The sequence below is a fragment of the Perna viridis genome, chromosome 8 (assembly GCF_037379345.1).
Source record: "Perna viridis isolate PV_CMFRI_1.1 ecotype Kerala chromosome 8, ASM3737934v1, whole genome shotgun sequence".
Classification (NCBI taxonomy): domain Eukaryota; kingdom Metazoa; phylum Mollusca; class Bivalvia; order Mytilida; family Mytilidae; genus Perna; species Perna viridis.
This window is the reverse complement of record NC_142452.1, coordinates 27,832,720-27,856,667: the sequence shown is the minus strand read 5'-3', so window position 1 is coordinate 27,856,667 and position 23,948 is coordinate 27,832,720. Positions and strand designations below refer to the sequence as shown.

At 33.1% G+C, this 23,948-nt stretch overlaps 1 protein-coding gene and 1 pseudogene across 2 annotated transcripts in view; one reads left to right on the top strand and one right to left on the bottom strand.

Annotated features, from left to right (window-relative positions):
- The window catches only part of LOC148610068 (uncharacterized), a 33,700-nt gene continuing 9,752 nt past the window's right edge, over positions 1-23,948 (top strand). Inside the window, exons 1-11 of one of the 2 annotated variants that reach the window (XM_088542064.1) lie at positions 1-1,491; positions 2,703-3,005; positions 3,516-3,890; positions 15,669-15,980; positions 16,356-16,451; positions 16,848-17,129; positions 17,377-17,679; positions 18,969-19,334; positions 19,945-20,301; positions 21,446-21,556; positions 22,801-23,088. In XM_088542064.1, the coding sequence (XP_088398190.1) occupies positions 471-1,491; positions 2,703-3,005; positions 3,516-3,890; positions 15,669-15,980; positions 16,356-16,451; positions 16,848-17,129; positions 17,377-17,679; positions 18,969-19,334; positions 19,945-20,301; positions 21,446-21,556; positions 22,801-23,088 (3,814 nt within the window). In that variant the 5' untranslated portion in view covers positions 1-470. The remainder of the gene's footprint in view (positions 1,492-2,702; positions 3,006-3,515; positions 3,891-15,668; positions 15,981-16,355; positions 16,452-16,847; positions 17,130-17,376; positions 17,680-18,968; positions 19,335-19,944; positions 20,302-21,445; positions 21,557-22,800; positions 23,089-23,948) is intronic. The other variant, XM_088542065.1, reaches the window with a different exon arrangement.
- On the bottom strand, positions 1,966-2,529 carry LOC148610069 (uncharacterized; annotated as a pseudogene).

The following is a 23,948-nucleotide window of genomic DNA, read 5'->3' as shown; positions in this document are numbered from 1 at the left end:
TGTTCAGATAAATATGTCGACATGACGTGATATTTATCATTAAGTCGAATTTTGCAGAATATTCAGTCGCCTTGTTGAATTGATGATGTCGACTTAATCACACAACTTTCTCGACTGTAAAACTTTTCTGTGGCAGAAATATGCCTCCATAAGTATATACTCCTGTAATGATTTCAGCCATTTTTGATATAATTCATAAGTGAATTGTACTTTCATTTTGGATTTAATGATAAATTCATCCTCTTGGGAAGAAACACTTAAAGTAAGTGGCATAGCATAGGATATTATTTAACTGAATCATCAGAATTCTACTTTTAATTCTATTTAAAAAAGCATGTCAGCCAATTTTCCGAAAATTGAAGCGTACTTTCGTTTTTGATATTTTTAAAGATAACAAGCAGTTCGGTTATGTTATCATAGTGAAATAAATAATCCGTTGGTCTGTGATTTAGTGTCGGTGTCGTTTAAAAATGAATGCTGAACATACTATTGAAGAAACTATAAAACTGGCTGCAAGGCATGAAAAGGTGGACGACCTGATAAAACTTTGTAAAACTAACCCAAAAGACATAATTGAATTTAGATATAGAGGGAAGCAAATTATTCATGTCGCAGCAGAAATAGGTTCTACAGACCTACTGCAGAATTTACTTCAAATAGGAGCGGACTTAAAGGTTTTTACAGATGAGCAGTATTACCACTCCGTTAGTATACTGCATATCGCATGTGAAAAAGGAAACAATGCCTTGGTTAAATTTATTTTTAAAAATATCCCCGAAGTTTCATTCTGGAAGGCCTTGTCCTACCAAAGGAAACAATCTTCAAAAAGCTATCGGAATGCCTTTTACTATGCTGCAAAATCTGGTGTCGAAGAAGTTGTGAAATGCCTTCAAAGTGATGGAAATCTGAATATCAATGACTATTTACCAAGCGGTCGAACTGTTTTACAAACTTTGATTTATGAACAAGACAGCAAAGCCGTTGAAATCCTCTGTAAGTGTGGTGCAACTTTCAATTTTTTAAGATTTGAGCGAGGACTTACTGCTATTCAGTATTTAGCTGAGAAGCGTGGTGCATCTCAGACAATTAAAGTTCTCCTCAACCACGGCGCCAACGTAAACGATATATGGTCAAAGTCTTCTAGATGGACGAGCCTCCGCCAATCACCGCTCTTCATGGCATTGAAAAATAGCATTTCATCAAATGCTAAAGTGTTACTCGAGCACGGTGCCAATGTGCATTTTGTTGGACAGACTTCCAGTTCAGGTCCAATAGCTTGTTTTCCGTTCGCAATTAAAAGATGTCCGGACCTTGTCGCTGATTTTTTGCAGCAAGGGGCAAATTCAAATGAAATTTATAATGGACAACCAATGCTGCTTTATGCGATGGAACATTGTCATGGGAAAGTCATAGAAGCACTCATTGAAGCTGGAGCAGATGTTAACACAAAATGGAGGGGCAAATCAGTAATAGAACACTGCTCTTCTTTCGGTAAGTACTGTCCATCGAAAACTGGAACTGCTTTACTAAGAAATTCAAAACAGATTTTGATAAAAAAAACTTGATTAAGTCCATTAACGATGTCTTTTTAACAATGCCACTATCATGACTACACCACTGGCATGCAAAATCAACATTATCATCATTTTTTTTGTTCTGATTTGCAATGTATGTCCTCATTTGTACTTTTGATACAGTATATACCAATTTTATAGGCTTTATGGAGAGTTATTATGTTTCCTTTAGCCAAATACACATACTATGATAGTGTACAGGAAAAGAGATGACTCTATGACTTTATTAAATAACAATTAACAGAACAACTTTTATTATGAATAACATGCTAGCTATTTTAGTATTCGGTTAAGACAAATAATCATAACATTTAACAAGAAATAATTATGATCTGAAGGATCATGAAGGGCTCCAAAAACCGGCCTCATCTGTGACTCGAAAACTAAATATTCATTTCCCCCATTTAACCAAATGTAGTTTAGTTTGGGGCATTTTGGCGGGAATATCTTTTGATATTAATGTCACTGTTCTGTTTAACGAATTTACGATGAATTCAATAGTGAAAGTGTGACTTCTCAAAATTTTTTGTCGGAATATCGATACTTTCTATTGGCATTTACAAGGATTTCACGTCCCCGATTGCCTTATGAACATTATATGATATGCCCAATAAATCGATTACTAACGCCACCTGACTGAAATTTTTCTTTTCAATTTCCCAATTTACTAAATACTCTTTCATAAGTGACAGAGTATCTATAAATCCTACGCACTTTTCCTTAAAACTTTCCAAGAAGCCATTCTGCTTTAGGCTTTAATTAAGATTTTTGAGTCAAACACTCTACCATTGTGCGCCATTAATATTATATCATATGGTGACAAAGATACACAATATAAAAAGCTTTTCAGATCTGTGATAATTATTTCCCCATTTTTGAACAACATATGCCCGTTTTTTGTAAAACCCCTTAGTTTAGATGCGGATGGGGAAATTTTCTTTAGAGGACCTCCATAATGTTGTTATAACTTGAGTCCAATCTCCTTGCTTGCATTCTTGAGCAAATAAATATGTCGAAACTAGGTACTATATAAATTTTGAAGAAACAGAACAAAACCAATAAGGTTCCCAAACTTTGTTTAGGGAGGCCTAATTAACGGAAGAAATTACGATTAATTTATATTTATAGATATACTGAAACATTTTCTTAATGCTGGTGTATCAGTAAAAGACATTGAGCAACGGTACAATATATCCATACTATCTCTTGTAATGGATGGGAGTTTAGCCTACAACAGATGTAACACTATTTTTGACCTGTTATCTAAGGGTGCAGACCCTAACATGGAACCAGAAGGAAAGGATTCAGTACTTATGTCAGCAGTAAGATGTAAAGACAAAGATGCAGTAACCACTCTAATCGCTGGTGGAGCTAAAGTGAACCATATTGGATGTAATGGAAACATGGCTATTCACCTATGCTGCAACTTGGGTATTTATTATTTGTTGACTTTGCAAAAGATATTATTATGCCTTTAAAATAAATAACGAATACAGGATAGAGTAATTAAATCAATAAACGTTTCTCTCCATCCAACATATCATCATTCTCGTTGATTAGTCGCTATTTAACTCTTTAATGAACACTAAATAAAGTCAATTTGATAGGCGAAAACCAAAAGGTTGTTAGTTATAGGAATGAATTAACCTTTTTAGAAACGGCGATTTAACCGCATTTCCAATTGTATACTGGTGTACAAAATACTTGTTTTTGGTGAACTTTGACGAGAGAAACAAAGTTTTTAATTGTTGGTGTTTAATCTTGCACATTGATTTTGAAATCTTTATAATATATACTCTTCATAATGTTTAATTAACTTCTCCTAAAATACTACTATCCTATACTTGTACTGCAAATATATTTATTATTTATGTATCTTGTATTTTTTACAGTACTAAGATTGTAGAACATCTGATAAATATTTGAACTTAATCATTGTAGAGACAGGGTGCAATTTAGACCAGACAATTCTAGATGCATTGATTAATGCCAATTCGCCGCTGTCCTCACAAAATGATTCTGGTGAATATCCACTTGACATGTTAGCTCATAAGTTGACGTCGACAAGCAGATACCCAAGTAGATTATTCTGTCTTAGCTACTACCCAAACAAGAACGAGAACATCCAAAAAGCGATGATAAAGTTATTGACTAAAGGAGCCAATCCCAATTCTACTACAGTCGGCAGAAATTCACCCCTAATTATTGCCATTGAAAACGAAGTTCCATTACTTGTTCAGTCACTGGTAGATGCAGGTGCTGATATTTTACATATCGGAGAAAAGCAAGAGACTCCTTTAGATTTAAGTTTGAGAAGTAAGTGGCTTTATGACGAACAGCTATATATTTATGGTATTTGTGTTAGGTTATTTAACATCATGCCCTATATATTGAATTCTAATGCTTCCTTGTATTGCACATGGTACAACTCTTGGTGATGGATTGGGCTCAATAATTCGATATTTGTTTATTTGAGTACTTCTTGTATACAATAAATCTTTTGATTCAGATCTTCCTACATATTTGATTCTAATGCTGTTGATCAGAGGTTACTTTTTCAAATGTGATGGAAATCAAAATTTGCAGTATATATAACTGTTATACATGTTTGTGCGTTAGGAAGTACTTGTACTTAAATGTAACTTGAAATGATTCAAAAATGAATACATCTCTCTTTGATAAAACAAACCTAAATACCCATATCATCGATATCTATAAAAAACACGCGATGATATTTTCCCTCACCTTTAAATTCAGAAGCCGTCAGAAATATAATTATTTATGATAAGCAGTCAAATAAACCAAGGTTCCACTTGAATTCGATAAACCTAGATTTACGCAAGTTCATTCATCAATTCACGTGGTGAATATGTTGTCGTTTTTGTGAACTGGACCTTAAGTATTACGACTATCTTTAGAAATGATTACATCAATAATAGAGGTACTAGATGGAATGGTAACATTCGTGGCATATACAAATGTACAACGACTTATATATAATTTGAAGATTGTTGACAACAATTTATTCGGTGTTCTTGAACATATGTCTAAAGTGTTATTATCAAAATGGACGAACTCCAAATTTAACTGCAGTTGAAACATGACTTAAGAAATTTCTAGAGAAGGTCTAACTAATATAACATTGTAATCAACACACACACACACACACACTACATTATAATCCCATCTCACACTCCGTTATCCCGTCTTTTTTTTGGCTATTGTACGTTGTCGTTTTCACAGTTTATGACTGACTGCTAAAGTATTGATAGACAATATATTGTAAAAGGTTGCCCGATTAACATGTATTTGCCTTTCACTTGAAATTTTAATGTTATGGGGGCCAGCGATTGTTCGCCGTTTTTTTTGAGGATTTTATAGCATGGCAGTCGTACAGGCATTTTGTACGTTTATGACCTGATGTGACCTTGATTTGTGAATGTCGCATTGAATCTTAGAGTATTAATATACCAAAGTTGTAACGAGTTTTTCTTGCTATTTTTACATTAAACTGTTGTTGATTTTTATTGAAATAGACTTATAGAACATTTATATGTTCCGTGAGCACATTATTTACGATAAATAGAGGCAAAATTTAATGTATCGAGGATTATTTTCCGATGTGAATCCAACGCCCCGATGGTTGCTAGACGTTACCCCGATAGATTGTAGAGGTATAATAACCTTTTTCCGACGATTTCCCAAGGTTGCTGGTCTTGATTCCTGAGTAAACAAGACGGATTTATTTGTCCAGAGCTGATTTTGGAGTTTGCTAAAAGTAATTATGATTTAATGAAATTTTATTCTTAAAAATGCACTTATAGTGCCTATTTTGAAGTTATTTCTACACTGTCTTGTGATTTTCCAAGGCTTGTAGCTAAATTCTAGGGGTTTTGGCATAATGTCTGACAATTTGAACCATGTATCTCTGGTTTCTTGTCAAGTTTAAACCTTTTGTTTATTTATTTACTTATCTGAATTGTTGAGCAGTTTTCTACTTATCAGATCTTTTATTTATTTTTGTGCAGGATCCCAGAGATTTTAAAATGTTTGTTTGTTTGTTGGGGTTTAACGTCCGAGCAGCAATATTTCAGCTATATTCAGACGATGAACATGAAATTGATGATAAAATGAACATGAAATGATGATGAAATGAATAAGGGATGGGACACAAGGATAATGGGGTCGACAAATTTTGATTGGCACTGGAAATAGGGAGAGGTGGGTAGGGTCGGGCAATTTAGCCTCCTGTGGCGGAGCCTTATGGTTCCTACTCCGGGAGAAAACCACAGTAGGGTTCTTTAACGTGCGAGTAACGTGGCGTCTTTCCCAACACGGTGCACCACTATGGTTTGCGGTCAGGTTTTCCGTATTATAGCCTGACAACTCCAGCATGTAACACGCCAGGGGTAACCCATTCCACCACCTGGGGCAAACATCCCAGTTGCTCTGTGGGCAGAGCGCCCTAGCCCCCGGCTAGGGTTCTGAGCACTATTTAGTCGCCTTTTACGACAAGCTGCCGCAGGCATATTCTTTTAACACCCGGACCTGCACGGGGCTAGATTTTAAAATAAAGATTATGTTTGCCTTACCAAATTATTTCATAGCAGACCCTGGTTAAGTTGGACATAGGGATATTTCTGAATTCAGTGTCTTTCCTGAAATCAGAGACAGTTATAACCTTATACAATCTTTTGCTAAGAATATCTCACATTATTTATGGGCTGTCTTTCTGTGCCATTGTGAAGTAATTGTACACATTGATATTTTTCTAGATAGGGATAAATTAAGGGATTAGGAGTTAAGATTTATTTTACAAATACATCATACCAATATTTAAGTAAGGCGGTATTAGCGATACTAGAAAGAAGTGCACCATACCCCCATACAATACAATATTTATATAGTTGTTAAGTACTTTACTCATACAACGTAAGAGGTTGGAATTCCGTTCCTCCATACCCCAACCTCTTACTTTCGAGCGCCATATTGCATAACGCTCATTCCGCCGTTCATTGAAATCAACAGAATTATAGTAAACTATTTGCCATTTAAAACGTTTTATATAGTTTCTTTACCATATCGCGGCAGAAGGTGACTAAACTGAAGAAAAACAAATGACCTACCCTATGCCAGCACTCCACAGTATTGTAGAACTGCCTGATTTTGGTCTTGTAATCTGATGCTTTGTAACATTTATCACTTTAAAAAATTGTCAAGCATCTGTAAATCTATATATCTAGAAATAGCTCAAGCCAAGGCCTTTAGGATGCAGTAAAAATTTTCTGGAAAAAAATTACCCACAGCATATAGGGTTACCATAGAAACCATGCAAAAATATGCGAACATTTGCAAAAAAGTTCATAAAATCAGGTTTAAAAATATCAAATTTCCCGCAAAATATCTGAAAATTTTATTTCAATCCCTGAAACTGTTCAAACTTTTCCCTTCAAAAACCCCTTCCTCATATGGGCATCGCCGGTTAGATTTTGAGCTATTTCACTTTGTAATCCACTTATTAAATTTAGCATGGTAAAAAATTGACTTACTTTCACTTTCACAATGAAGTCAAATTGTCATTGAAAAAAAGCCCCTTCAACATTGAATATATATAAAACATTGCAAAATACTTTTAAAAGTCCCCCTTTTTCAGAAAATGTTTTATCAACAATAGATTCTTCATTTTTAATCACTATAGCAACTACCGGTTTCCATTCATGTCATTTTTCATCCCTAGCCAAAAGTGTGAAACTAAACTAAACTGTGGAGTGCTGGCTTAAGCAAAATGCAATATTAAATATTGTAATTTTCTAGTTATTTCTTGAAAGCTTACCTTCTTACGAGTAAAATGATACCAAATTTATCATAATTGGACAATTGATAACAATTTTAGAGGCATTCTCATACTAGGCTATCTCCTCTTCATTAGTGGAGAACTTTCCTTATACCTAAGTACAGATATGCATTTCACTGTTTTGCTATAATCATCTTTTAGATGAAAATTTCCACTTAAAACATACAAAATCACAACCCATATGTACCTATAAACCCTAAATTTGGGGTTTTGTAAGCTTTTAACACAGGTTTTATGCCAAAATAGTGCATTTGAAGCTCATCACATGAAAAATCACAGAAATCTGAATGAACTGAAAACCAAATACTAAAAAGCCCACTCCAGGTCTAAGGTTATTAAACCTTTGCTTATTGTGCACTTAAAAGTTGCCCGGTTAACTATTTTACATGTAACCTGCGCAAATATTTAGCTTTTAAAAATATATTTCATTCTTTGTGATGGCAAGAGCCATATTCACACATGAATTAGTTCAATGATTGTTCTGTTAACTTTGCAAAAAATCTGCATACTTGGTTGCTAGGGACTTATTAGCTAACAACAACATAGGTCCATACCATAAGTTACATTGTTTTAACCCTTGTATCAAAGCATAGCATAAAAACACTAGTTTCTAAGGTGTAAAGCAATTTTTTAAATGTATAGGGGTATAGGCAGTTCCCTTTAAGCAAAATGCAATATTAAATATTGTAATTTTCTAGTTATTTCTTGAAAGCTTACCTTCTTACGAGTAAAATGATACCAAATTTATCATAATTGGACAATTGATAACAATTTTAGAGGCATTCTCATACTAGGCTATCTCCTCTTCATTAGTGGAGAACTTTCCTTATACCTAAGTACAGATATGCATTTCACTGTTTTGCTATAATCATCTTTTAGATGAAAATTTCCACTTAAAACATACAAAATCACAACCCATATGTACCTATAAACCCTAAATTTGGGGTTTTGTAAGCTTTTAACACAGGTTTTATGCCAAAATAGTGCATTTGAAGCTCATCACATGAAAAATCACAGAAATCTGAATGAACTGAAAACCAAATACTAAAAAGCCCACTCCAGGTCTAAGGTTATTAAACCTTTGCTTATTGTGCACTTAAAAGTTGCCCGGTTAACTATTTTACATGTAACCTGCGCAAATATTTAGCTTTTAAAAATATATTTCATTCTTTGTGATGGCAAGAGCCATATTCACACATGAATTAGTTCAATGATTGTTCTGTTAACTTTGCAAAAAATCTGCATACTTGGTTGCTAGGGACTTATTAGCTAACAACAACATAGGTCCATACCATAAGTTACATTGTTTTAACCCTTGTATCAAAGCATAGCATAAAAACACTAGTTTCTAAGGTGTAAAGCAATTTTTTAAATGTATAGGGGTATAGGCAGTTCCCTTTAAGCAAAATGCAATATTAAATATTGTAATTTTCTAGTTATTTCTTGAAAGCTTACCTTCTTACGAGTAAAATGATACCAAATTTATCATAATTGGACAATTGATAACAATTTTAGAGGCATTCTCATACTAGGCTATCTCCTCTTCATTAGTGGAGAACTTTCCTTATACCTAAGTACAGATATGCATTTCACTGTTTTGCTATAATCATCTTTTAGATGAAAATTTCCACTTAAAACATACAAAATCACAACCCATATGTACCTATAAACCCTAAATTTGGGGTTTTGTAAGCTTTTAACACAGGTTTTATGCCAAAATAGTGCATTTGAAGCTCATCACATGAAAAATCACAGAAATCTGAATGAACTGAAAACCAAATACTAAAAAGCCCACTCCAGGTCTAAGGTTATTAAACCTTTGCTTATTGTGCACTTAAAAGTTGCCCGGTTAACTATTTTACATGTAACCTGCGCAAATATTTAGCTTTTAAAAATATATTTCATTCTTTGTGATGGCAAGAGCCATATTCACACATGAATTAGTTCAATGATTGTTCTGTTAACTTTGCAAAAAATCTGCATACTTGGTTGCTAGGGACTTATTAGCTAACAACAACATAGGTCCATACCATAAGTTACATTGTTTTAACCCTTGTATCAAAGCATAGCATAAAAACACTAGTTTCTAAGGTGTAAAGCAATTTTTTAAATGTATAGGGGTATAGGCAGTTCCCTTTAAGCAAAATGCAATATTAAATATTGTAATTTTCTAGTTATTTCTTGAAAGCTTACCTTCTTACGAGTAAAATGATACCAAATTTATCATAATTGGACAATTGATAACAATTTTAGAGGCATTCTCATACTAGGCTATCTCCTCTTCATTAGTGGAGAACTTTCCTTATACCTAAGTACAGATATGCATTTCACTGTTTTGCTATAATCATCTTTTAGATGAAAATTTCCACTTAAAACATACAAAATCACAACCCATATGTACCTATAAACCCTAAATTTGGGGTTTTGTAAGCTTTTAACACAGGTTTTATGCCAAAATAGTGCATTTGAAGCTCATCACATGAAAAATCACAGAAATCTGAATGAACTGAAAACCAAATACTAAAAAGCCCACTCCAGGTCTAAGGTTATTAAACCTTTGCTTATTGTGCACTTAAAAGTTGCCCGGTTAACTATTTTACATGTAACCTGCGCAAATATTTAGCTTTTAAAAATATATTTCATTCTTTGTGATGGCAAGAGCCATATTCACACATGAATTAGTTCAATGATTGTTCTGTTAACTTTGCAAAAAATCTGCATACTTGGTTGCTAGGGACTTATTAGCTAACAACAACATAGGTCCATACCATAAGTTACATTGTTTTAACCCTTGTATCAAAGCATAGCATAAAAACACTAGTTTCTAAGGTGTAAAGCAATTTTTTAAATGTATAGGGGTATAGGCAGTTCCCTTTAAGCAAAATGCAATATTAAATATTGTAATTTTCTAGTTATTTCTTGAAAGCTTACCTTCTTACGAGTAAAATGATACCAAATTTATCATAATTGGACAATTGATAACAATTTTAGAGGCATTCTCATACTAGGCTATCTCCTCTTCATTAGTGGAGAACTTTCCTTATACCTAAGTACAGATATGCATTTCACTGTTTTGCTATAATCATCTTTTAGATGAAAATTTCCACTTAAAACATACAAAATCACAACCCATATGTACCTATAAACCCTAAATTTGGGGTTTTGTAAGCTTTTAACACAGGTTTTATGCCAAAATAGTGCATTTGAAGCTCATCACATGAAAAATCACAGAAATCTGAATGAACTGAAAACCAAATACTAAAAAGCCCACTCCAGGTCTAAGGTTATTAAACCTTTGCTTATTGTGCACTTAAAAGTTGCCCGGTTAACTATTTTACATGTAACCTGCGCAAATATTTAGCTTTTAAAAATATATTTCATTCTTTGTGATGGCAAGAGCCATATTCACACATGAATTAGTTCAATGATTGTTCTGTTAACTTTGCAAAAAATCTGCATACTTGGTTGCTAGGGACTTATTAGCTAACAACAACATAGGTCCATACCATAAGTTACATTGTTTTAACCCTTGTATCAAAGCATAGCATAAAAACACTAGTTTCTAAGGTGTAAAGCAATTTTTTAAATGTATAGGGGTATAGGCAGTTCCCTTTAAGCAAAATGCAATATTAAATATTGTAATTTTCTAGTTATTTCTTGAAAGCTTACCTTCTTACGAGTAAAATGATACCAAATTTATCATAATTGGACAATTGATAACAATTTTAGAGGCATTCTCATACTAGGCTATCTCCTCTTCATTAGTGGAGAACTTTCCTTATACCTAAGTACAGATATGCATTTCACTGTTTTGCTATAATCATCTTTTAGATGAAAATTTCCACTTAAAACATACAAAATCACAACCCATATGTACCTATAAACCCTAAATTTGGGGTTTTGTAAGCTTTTAACACAGGTTTTATGCCAAAATAGTGCATTTGAAGCTCATCACATGAAAAATCACAGAAATCTGAATGAACTGAAAACCAAATACTAAAAAGCCCACTCCAGGTCTAAGGTTATTAAACCTTTGCTTATTGTGCACTTAAAAGTTGCCCGGTTAACTATTTTACATGTAACCTGCGCAAATATTTAGCTTTTAAAAATATATTTCATTCTTTGTGATGGCAAGAGCCATATTCACACATGAATTAGTTCAATGATTGTTCTGTTAACTTTGCAAAAAATCTGCATACTTGGTTGCTAGGGACTTATTAGCTAACAACAACATAGGTCCATACCATAAGTTACATTGTTTTAACCCTTGTATCAAAGCATAGCATAAAAACACTAGTTTCTAAGGTGTAAAGCAATTTTTTAAATGTATAGGGGTATAGGCAGTTCCCTTTAAGCAAAATGCAATATTAAATATTGTAATTTTCTAGTTATTTCTTGAAAGCTTACCTTCTTACGAGTAAAATGATACCAAATTTATCATAATTGGACAATTGATAACAATTTTAGAGGCATTCTCATACTAGGCTATCTCCTCTTCATTAGTGGAGAACTTTCCTTATACCTAAGTACAGATATGCATTTCACTGTTTTGCTATAATCATCTTTTAGATGAAAATTTCCACTTAAAACATACAAAATCACAACCCATATGTACCTATAAACCCTAAATTTGGGGTTTTGTAAGCTTTTAACACAGGTTTTATGCCAAAATAGTGCATTTGAAGCTCATCACATGAAAAATCACAGAAATCTGAATGAACTGAAAACCAAATACTAAAAAGCCCACTCCAGGTCTAAGGTTATTAAACCTTTGCTTATTGTGCACTTAAAAGTTGCCCGGTTAACTATTTTACATGTAACCTGCGCAAATATTTAGCTTTTAAAAATATATTTCATTCTTTGTGATGGCAAGAGCCATATTCACACATGAATTAGTTCAATGATTGTTCTGTTAACTTTGCAAAAAATCTGCATACTTGGTTGCTAGGGACTTATTAGCTAACAACAACATAGGTCCATACCATAAGTTACATTGTTTTAACCCTTGTATCAAAGCATAGCATAAAAACACTAGTTTCTAAGGTGTAAAGCAATTTTTTAAATGTATAGGGGTATAGGCAGTTCCCTTTAAGCAAAATGCAATATTAAATATTGTAATTTTCTAGTTATTTCTTGAAAGCTTACCTTCTTACGAGTAAAATGATACCAAATTTATCATAATTGGACAATTGATAACAATTTTAGAGGCATTCTCATACTAGGCTATCTCCTCTTCATTAGTGGAGAACTTTCCTTATACCTAAGTACAGATATGCATTTCACTGTTTTGCTATAATCATCTTTTAGATGAAAATTTCCACTTAAAACATACAAAATCACAACCCATATGTACCTATAAACCCTAAATTTGGGGTTTTGTAAGCTTTTAACACAGGTTTTATGCCAAAATAGTGCATTTGAAGCTCATCACATGAAAAATCACAGAAATCTGAATGAACTGAAAACCAAATACTAAAAAGCCCACTCCAGGTCTAAGGTTATTAAACCTTTGCTTATTGTGCACTTAAAAGTTGCCCGGTTAACTATTTTACATGTAACCTGCGCAAATATTTAGCTTTTAAAAATATATTTCATTCTTTGTGATGGCAAGAGCCATATTCACACATGAATTAGTTCAATGATTGTTCTGTTAACTTTGCAAAAAATCTGCATACTTGGTTGCTAGGGACTTATTAGCTAACAACAACATAGGTCCATACCATAAGTTACATTGTTTTAACCCTTGTATCAAAGCATAGCATAAAAACACTAGTTTCTAAGGTGTAAAGCAATTTTTTAAATGTATAGGGGTATAGGCAGTTCCCTTTAAGCCAGCACTCCACAGTATTGTAGAACTGCCTGATTTTGGTCTTGTAATCTGATGCTTTGTAACATTTATCACTTTAAAAAATTGTCAAGCATCTGTAAATCTATATATCTAGAAATAGCTCAAGCCAAGGCCTTTAGGATGCAGTAAAAATTTTCTGGAAAAAAATTACCCACAGCATATAGGGTTACCATAGAAACCATGCAAAAATATGCGAACATTTGCAAAAAAGTTCATAAAATCAGGTTTAAAAATATCAAATTTCCCGCAAAATATCTGAAAATTTTATTTCAATCCCTGAAACTGTTCAAACTTTTCCCTTCAAAAACCCCTTCCTCATATGGGCATCGCCGGTTAGATTTTGAGCTATTTCACTTTGTAATCCACTTATTAAATTTAGCATGGTAAAAAATTGACTTACTTTCACTTTCACAATGAAGTCAAATTGTCATTGAAAAAAAAGCCCCTTCAACATTGAATATATATAAAACATTGCAAAATACTTTTAAAAGTCCCCCTTTTTCAGAAAATGTTTTATCAACAATAGATTCTTCATTTTTAATCACTATAGCAACTACCGGTTTCCATTCATGTCATTTTTCATCCCTAGCCAAAAGTGCGAAACTAAACTAAACTGTGGAGTGCTGGCTATGAAAAAATCCCGCAATCCTGGAAATCCTTTGTAAACGCAGTTAAAATGAACTTCATATTTGGTTCTTATTTTTTTTAGTGCAATTCCGGATGATAAAATTACGGATTTTAAAATTTGCGAAACGAACATATCAAATTAACTAAAGAATTGCCTTTACCCACTTGAAGTTTATATTGTCAAAAACATATTGTGCGCTGTAAAATAAGTGACCTAATTCAAATTGGCTTGTCATTTTGACAACTATCTTTACAATTATTTTCTAAATATTTAACAAATATTTAGGATTTTATCGCTCGATTTCCGGTAAGTTAAACTTGTTTTATGTGAATAAAAGACTTATAATATTTTAAAACACATTTTAAGCTAATTCACATTGGCGGTGGCTTTCACCATGTCAGATGCTAGAGGTTAGGATGGCACCAATTCAGAAAATAGCTTGTCAGACAACCTCTAGCATTGCTGGAGTATCAATACTACAGCTTAATAGAGCACGTTAAAGATCGTAATCCAATAATTTATTTTTGCTACATTTTCAAAAATTAAAACCGCAACTTCTACATACAAATCATGGGTGTCTGTCAGAATGATCCCTATATGAAGTATTTTTTATCATTAATTTTGAGGAACAGCCAGTCAGAAAATGCAAAATTCAATACTTCGCCCTATGCGTTTTATCATGGATGTAAACACAATTTATTAAGATTTCTGAAATTTTCTACAATTTTGCTCGCAATTAAAGATTAACAATCTATTTCTAATTGAGGAATAACATTCAAGATGTATCTAATATCATTTGTTTTTTGTGTTTTTTCTGATAATCTGTATAAAATTACCGAATTATACCTACAAGATCGTAAAGGGTGCGGTTGAGATTTTTTTGTAATCGTGAACCATTTACTTGATTTAGTGTGCAACTACAAATGATACCTTCGCTTTTGTTTAATTTAGTTAAAACATATTTTATTGTCGGTACAGCAGCGCTTGGAGAAAACAATCGTTTGAAGAGTTGAGTGTACATTTGTATAATATTATGTGGTAATTTAATGTATGTTACATATGCATGTAATAGGGAGTGAGTTTTAGGACTTACATGTACTACTTGTGATCGATTCAATTGCCGTTGTTGTACTGACAACAAATATGTTTTGCTCACATCTTATCTGTAGGATCTGTTTCCTTAAGATTGAAACCATCAATTGAATAAATCAAAAGCCTGCCGATTGATACGTGGTGTCCATCTTGACCACAACGACAAATTATGTCAATATGCCATCGAGTTAAAACCTGATTCACCAAACTTTGTATTAAGAGATGTTTCATGTTGATTACAGGACGCTCACGATTTAAATCAGTTTTATGGGTGTCCGGTTTGCACATTTATTTTTTATTGTCATCGTGTTGGTTCCTTCTTACTGGTTTGTATATCTGTCCTTGTATTAATTATGTTTGACCTTGATTAAGTAGCCTGAAACGATCGACCATGCACAGTTAAATTTTAATTTCGATGAAATCATATTCAAATGTTCAGAAAATAATGATGGATAAAAACATAGCCTTTCTGTGCATTCATCAATACAATGTTTGACCGAGCAATTTTGATATTAAAAAAAAATAACAGTACACAATACACAGAAATATATACACTCATATATAGGTTTAAACAAGAGATAAGTAACACTTGTAACTACACGACAACTAACATAAAAGAGTACATATAAACTTTAAATAAAAATAAACAAAATGTCTTTTTTTCTTTTGTAGAAAAAGGTCAGATTTGTGAAATAATCGTCAAAGCTGTGATAAAAAACAACTGCCTATCAAAGGTTAAGACAAAATCACACATCAGAAAAAACTTTTTAACGTTATTGCTTGAGGGTGAATACGATGACTCATTAATTCAAGCAGCCCTTACAAAGGGTACAGATCCAAACGACGTAATACCAGGGACAGATTCTCCACTGACTGCAGCTGTAAGGGTCAGCCGATTTACCACGATATGTACACTCTTAGAGGCAGGTGCCAGTGTTGCTTATAAGGATGAAAACGATTTAAGTGCATTCGACATTTTTGCAGGTGAACTTATATTCCATATTTTCAAACGTAAACCTTTTCTTTCGAAGTTTTTCGATTTAAAGTAATTTATTCATTATAAATGTTATATAAATACATTACAATTTTATCGATATGTAGAACATTATATTTTTGTTGTCTAAATGCATTTTGATCATACTTATAGATTAAGAAATTCGCGCCAAAAGTACACAAGATTCAATAGATTTTTTTTATAAATGAATTCTTTTATTGTTTTCTTTTATGCGAGTTCTTGGTTACTGACGTAATTCCCTTCTTTGACTACTGTGTTACAAAATTGTTAGATGAAAAGATTAAAGAAATTACGATGAATTTGTGATTATTATAATTTGATGTAACCATTTTTTAATGTTTCAGATCTATGTTTGAATCACGCACCCTGTCATTTTTCGAACTCAAGGTACACATATATATCAGCGCTAAGGAAAACAACCGAGAAAGTACAAGAAATAGGTACATTTTCTCTTTAAACAGTATAAATATAGTCACAGTACGCTGTAGGAGTATAACTTTACGAAGGCGGACCTGATTAAACGTTGTAACGATATTATAATAATCCGAACAACCCTGATGAATAAACGGATAAAATTCCGATTGGTTTTTAGGCATTTGCTATTTAAGACGAACAAAACACATGTATCTATTTCGGCGGTCACGTGAATGCCATACACGTAGGCTGATTTACATCTATTCTGTCAATATTTGCTCAGTAAAATTGCGTGTAAAACATTTACATACGTTGTTTATGCAAATAAATTGTACCTAGGAATATTACACGAAAACGTATTCATGTTGTACATTTTAAACGTAGATATGTAAGTTGCCTGTCATTCAAATTTAATTTTGCAGGAAAACCAGAACGAAAGAATGTTTTGCAAGCATTTTTATCACATGGAACAAACGTCAACGGAAGAACAAAACATGGAACATTTCCACTTCATATTGCCATTTTTCTAGGTGACATTAATACCGTAAAATGGATCATAAGTCATGGTGGGGATGTCAACGTTGTCGATAAAGATTTCGAGACCCCACTTTCAATGGCAGCTATAAAGGGTCTAACGGATATAGTTAAATTGTTACTGTCCGAAAAGGCTGATCCTAATTACATTTATCAACATGGACGGGAAGGTAAAATAATCAAAGCCATACTTTTCACTCTAACGTGTGTGACTAATCAATTTGCGAAATTTATAAAGTTTTCTTGATAATAATGTTTATTTATATGTTCTGTCTATTCCGCCTAAGTTACGTATTATCAATAAATTCGTATGTTTATTTTTATTAATTGCTAATGTAACGTACATAATGCGAAACAAAACTAATATTTTTATAATGCAGCTGTAAATTTTGATTCAAGTAAATAATTTTTTGACAGAAGATTACGATTCCTACAATGCAACTTCAAAATCAATACTTACAAGAATGTTGAAAAAGACAAAATGTTGTAAGAAAGTTGTGATTGAGATCACAAAACTCCTCCTACAACACGGTTGTGATCCAAATCAAGAACAGACAGGAGTGGATTCACCTTTGATACAGGCTGTCAAAATGGACTGTCCTGAATTAATAAAAGTTCTGTTGGATGCCAAGGCCGACGTTAACCATAGAGGGACGAAACATCATACAGCCCTCCATTCTTACTTTAATCGTTTAAGTCGACGCTATTGTCATTCGACAGGTTTGTTATATTGTCATGAAACCTCAAACTCTCTAAATTATAACATCTAACAGTTCCAACGCTTTTTTTGCAAGCATGTTTATTTTCCAGCAAACTGCCTGAATTAAGAGAGAGAGAGAGAGAGAGAGAGAGAGAGAGAGAGAGAGAGAGAGAGAGAGAGAGAGAGAGAGAGAGAGAGAGAGAGGAGAGAGAGAGAGATAGAGAGAGAGAGGGGGGAGAGAGAGGGGGAGAGAGAGAGAGAGAGAGAGAGAGATAGAGAGAGAGGGGAGAGAGAGAGAGAGAGAGAGAGAGATGGAGAGAGAGAGAGAGAGAGAGAGAGAGAGAGAGAGAGAGAGAGAGAGAGGTTTAATAGAGGGTTTATCAGATGATAGAAGACACAGTACTCGGAATGGGGCTGCCTAGAATTCCTTTCCTTTAAAATTGAATACCACATATTGGTTAAACAACTTATTTGTTTTCTTTATATCAAAAATACGCTTACACCCTCTGTTAGGATATTTTCTTATTTCTAGGGCTGAACGTTCACTTATAGTTTTATAAAGGTTTAACTGTTGGTTCTTGTATTTTGTCACAAGTTAAGCTCTTCAAAAGAAATCCGTTATCTCCTTTAAAATAAATGTTTGCTGTTTGTATTTTATGCAAAGTTGGAATTTGTATTACATCAAATTGGACAGTTACGAGAAACCTTTATATCTCTGTGCAATACACACATTTCATATCTTGTCGAATCAATTCAAATGAATGAAAACCCATTCACATTATATTTTTTGTTTATGCATGAAACTCATTTCTCATTTTAATGGATGTTAATATTTAATTTTATTCTCTTATTTATTAATGAACTACCAACAGGTGAAAAAGTGTTCGGTTTTATTACGACCTTTAAAAATTAAGACCGTACAATGGTATCATGCTGTTGTCGGCGTCGTTGTCCGAGGAATGATGGGCATAATTGGACATGATCGACCACAAACAAACATTTGTATGATGTTTGGACAATTACTTGAGTAAGTATCAATCTTTGAAGTTGTACCAAAAATGTCATACCACATACGAAAGGATGGGATTTAGTTTGGGGGTTATACTTATTAAGAAATAAAAGGCCAAAAACGGCCACTTCCATTATCGTAAAATTCTTTTTCTGTGTTGATATTTTATTGCAATGAGAATTCAGAGCTATTTCAAGCTTGAATTTGTTTCCATATCTGCGGTCGTACAAGCTATGTTTTGCTAAGCATTTTGTAATTCATTGGTTCGAACTTGCATTTTTAACCTTAATTTATATATAGATATTCTTGAAATTGACTCGGACTCAGGCGACTCGTATACCTACAAATGGACAGATGATGGTGACCATCCAAACAAGGTATTGGACATTTTGATTGAGTTTGGTGCATCAACGGAGCTGTTATCATTACACAACGAGCTACCTCTGCATTTAGCCCTGAGGTTTAACGATGCCTGTTCAGAATGTGAAATTTTGTTCTTATTAAAACAGAGCAAAGATGTTGACATTGCAAGTGATGATGGCAGTTATCCTCTTCTGATGGCAACAAAACGCGGCTATTTCAAGGTCATCAGAAGACTTATAACATTGGGTGCAGATGTAAACCACCAAGACAGAGAAAAAAATACTGTTTTACATGCTTGTATGGGTAAGCTTTCACTTAGTGGCTGTGTCCCGGCGCCATTACGTTTGCGCGATTAATGACATATTTCAACTCAGTTCATGAAACAACAGTTAACATTTTCCGTCATAAACATTCCAGGTTAAAATGGTGAAGATTTGAAATAAGATTTACAGCTTTACTTTTATGAAATGTAAACTGTATGTTATTTAAGTTATTGCATTATGTTAATTTCGTGTTTTGCCGAATTTGTACACCGCATAAAAACGCGTGCAACTCTATGTTACATTTAAAAAATATGTAAACCAATGCTTAAGGGGGGTACTTGCTTGAGAAAAAAAAAGAATATTCCATTGAAGTTTCTTTTAGGGGTTCAGTAAATAAAACTGACAAAAAGGATTTTACAAGAGTTGTAGAAACTTTGAAATTTCACTATACGATAAGGATACCAACCAATATTGTGCATTGAAAGTTCTGTTGATGCTATTACTATAGGTCAAATTTATTTTGACACGGTTTTCATCTAATTTTCCTGTGAATTATTGTGAAACCACACACACAAACACACAAGGAGAAAAACAAACCGATAACGTCGTTTTTTTATTTATGTTATCTTAGCCTCTGAATATTTTAACAGAGCCCAAGACGTTCGATAGGGAAACTATCCTACTTTTGCTGCAGAAAGGGGCTAACATGAACGCAACAAATACTAAAGGTGAAACCCCACTCATTACCTACATCAAGTTAGCCGAACATTTTACAACAGATAAAGATCTTTTGATGAATATTAAAGACTACGAATCAGACGATAAAATTAAGTTTTTACTAGAACATGGCGCTGATCCTAATGCTTGTGGCGTCGGTGGTAATTCACCATTGATGGTTTCAATTTCTCTTGGAATGTACCACAATGTTTTGCAAATGATTGATGCAAAAGTAAACGTCAACTACACAAGAAAAGATGGAAAAACTGCTCTACATTTATATTTGGAAGGTACGTGGATGTTGTACGTGCAATACGCAGTTTGTGCAAACATACACAGTTGTAATGGTTAACATTTCACATATAATCACCATTATTTTTTCATTAACATTTTGCACATGCTGCAGTAACTATTTCGTTTGTTCTAAAGTTCAAATACTTGAAGAAGAAAAAAAAAAGAAATTTAATGAAAAATTTGACCATCATATGCTCTAAATCATTAATAATGTCCATTCAGTTATGGGGATGTATCATTCGTTTCATATTGTATAAAATCCGTCTAGTCGGATGTGTCGTGTAACTCTAAATAACTAAATCCATTTCCAACAATTTGCTACTTTTTCACGACACACGTTTTTGTAGCTGACTGGTTGCAGAGTATGCACATGAATATATACCTATATTTGTACCTTAAGATAGCAAATACAAAAAATACCAGTGTTATATATTGTAAATTTCGATATGCTGTACACGTGTTTCAAGGAGTAACCTCTCATCAGCAGCATTAAAATTAAATATGTAGGAAGATCATAATCAAAATATTAGTTGTATCCAAGAAGTACTCATAACCAAATCTATCGAAAGAGGAAGTCAAATCCATCACCGAGAGGTTCTACTATATGCAAATATATACGATCGATTATAAACAAAATTATTTTGACAACTTTTTGTCTCTGTTGACTCTTATTTTACTAAAAGTATCTCTGCATCACGTATACTGTAGTACAATGCATATACCTGTACATTAGCGTTAATTAGCGTTTTGCATTGGTCATTGTATGTTCCAAAGGAAGTTTTTCATAGGATTGTTGATGTATTAAGCACCATTCTATGTAAGAATCAGACAATTGGTGTATACCATTTTTCTAAATTTGGTATCTTTTGCCATAAATATATTCAGTACATGTAGAAAGCAACCGAAAAGCTATTTGAATTTACCCTGATGCCTCTTTGACGTAATTTGACTGTTTAGACTATGAAAAATGTGCTGGAAAATGTTCCCGTCAATTTTTCATTGTTTGCTACAAATAAATTTGACCCATCATTTTTTTTAAAAAGGCACACTTTACAAAAGTGATCTTTGTTTCTTGAAGTTTTGGGGTTTGGATACTTGGTTCATGCGATAAAATATACATATTTTCTTTCACAAATGCAGGTTTCTCACAACAGACTGATTTCCTTCATGCTGTCCGTTGTATTACTATAAAGTCATCCAGACAAGCTCAAATAATGGCAATTAAACATAGGAAACAAAGAAGAGATAAAGGTATACGTAAAACGACTGACGTCTTGTGTTTGGTTGCAAGTCCTAGTAAGAAAAGTATAATATTCAAACAATCTGAATCTGACCTAAATAAATTGAGAGTTACCGAAGTGTCAGCAGTGGTACATTTGTATAACTCAAATACTCATGGCCTGAACATGCACAACATCGAATCGAATTAAATATATTATATATAATTTAAAAAAACTGTAGATCATAAGGAAAACAAGACGTCACACAAAAAAACTGAAGCACTGAAATTTGAACTCCCACAAAGTGATATCAGGTACTTGAAAAGGGTAAGTTTGTCCTGTTCCGCATGCGGCACCCGTCAAATTGTAAGTGACGATAATCCATGATTCGTCTAGCAACAATAATGCAACTCCCAAACAAAGTCACAAGTCACAAAGGGGTCTCGTCAAAAACAATGGTGTAAATACAGTGAAAAATGCGGATTCGATGGAAGATTTTCCAAAATATAATTAAATTAAGATAATAAAAAGTCACCATAAGACAAAGAATAATACAAACATTATATTTGGAAATGGCCTCGGTTTGTTCTTGAACTTAATGTTGAAATATTTAACTCGAACATCTCTGAACAAATGATAATATACATTGATATTAGTATTAATATTGTCCTGAATTGGAAGTGAATTCCTTAAAAAACAGTAATCAATAAATTGCTTCTAAAATCAATATTGTGATACTTATCCTCTATATAACGGAACAAGCGACGAGTTGCCCTGCTAAATTCTAATTTTTCTTATGTACTATAGACGTTGAGTCGTTCTAATAACCGATAGGGAAAATGTTTTCTGCTTATAAAGCTGTATATTCAACTTTTTACTAAATAAGTTTTACAGGTTTTACATGTATCAATATTAATTTCACATTGAATATGATAACAAAAAAACCCAATATTGTGAAAGGACTTAAAATAATTAAATTAATAATAAATCGTATGACAGAAATTTAGTTGCCAAAACTATTTTCCCAATACGACAAAACATTTACTAAGAGGTTATCTTGATCATGACAACAATTTTGAATACATGCCTCAACTTGGTAGTTTTGCTTTTGAAAAGAACGGATGTAATATTACAAGGCGGTGTAAAAATCATAGAAACATTGTTGGTATAGTGTTCTTCGATCAATTTAATCATCTCATCTGAACATTTTCTGAAAAGTAATTTAAAGTTAAACCAGTAAACCAAGAATGATTTATGTTATTCGATTACTTTTAGACATGAGTATCATTCTGAGGTTAATTGAAGCAGGAGCTGATCTAAACAGTGTCGATTCCAACGACATGTCCTGTATATACACTCTAATTGACAATCGTGATAATGAAATGGTAAAATGTATATTGTTAAGCTTCCCCGATGATGTTGACCCTAATTGTGGGAACAATGTTCCTATTGTCTTGGCGGCGAAACAATGTAGGAATGAAATTATTGATACATTAGTAGAGATAGGAGCTGAAATTGATAGGATGGACAAGAATGGCGACACTGCACTCACAGCTGCCTTAGGTAAATTCGTTTAATATATAGAGTTGATAAATGTTATTTATAGAGTTAATAAATGATTTGCAATCTATTGTTATAGTACAGTATCACCATGAATTTAATTACTATTGGGAAAAAGAAAATAATTCTTCGTGTTTTTTTTTTATGGCATAAAAATTACCTAATTCAGTTAGGATAATGCAATGAAGTACATTCTGTATCACAAACTAACTTATCAACACACAAACGTGATTGAGACCTGAAATTTGGATACTAAATTAATAGTTCTTAGTTTCAGTCTGATTGAATGCACTGCATGCGTGCAAAAGGTTTCTGTCTCATCATGGTTTTTCTTGTTTCATTATAAAATATTATATCTCACTTATAATAGAAGGGGATACATTGAAATTAATTTATCCGTCCGTCACTCTGTCTGTCCGTTATACTTTTCTGTTTAATACAGTTTGTATCTGTAAAAGGAAATGCTACAAAATATAGGTACATTGCTTTGTCATGATTAATTGTGCCATGGTTACTTGTACCGTGTTTACCATTTCCAGGTTCGTCAAGTATCTAAATCTTGTTAATTGTAAATGCTTAATTGTAGGTATTCGTCGCACGACGCATGAAAATAACATCTTGTTTACATCTAATATGTAGTATTAAACGGCGGTAATCTAAAGGAACATAATCTACGATAACAACAAAGTAATAGGTACATGCAATGGAAAAATTCGCAGCCAAGATATTTTTTCTCGGTCGCCTGGGCTTCGTGTGCTAAGATCATATTCTTTGTAATTTTTTCCCTGTACTTATATATTTTCGCAACAAATCTCATCGTCGGTTTAAATAGTTATATGTAATTCGTACCTGTTACCTTTTTC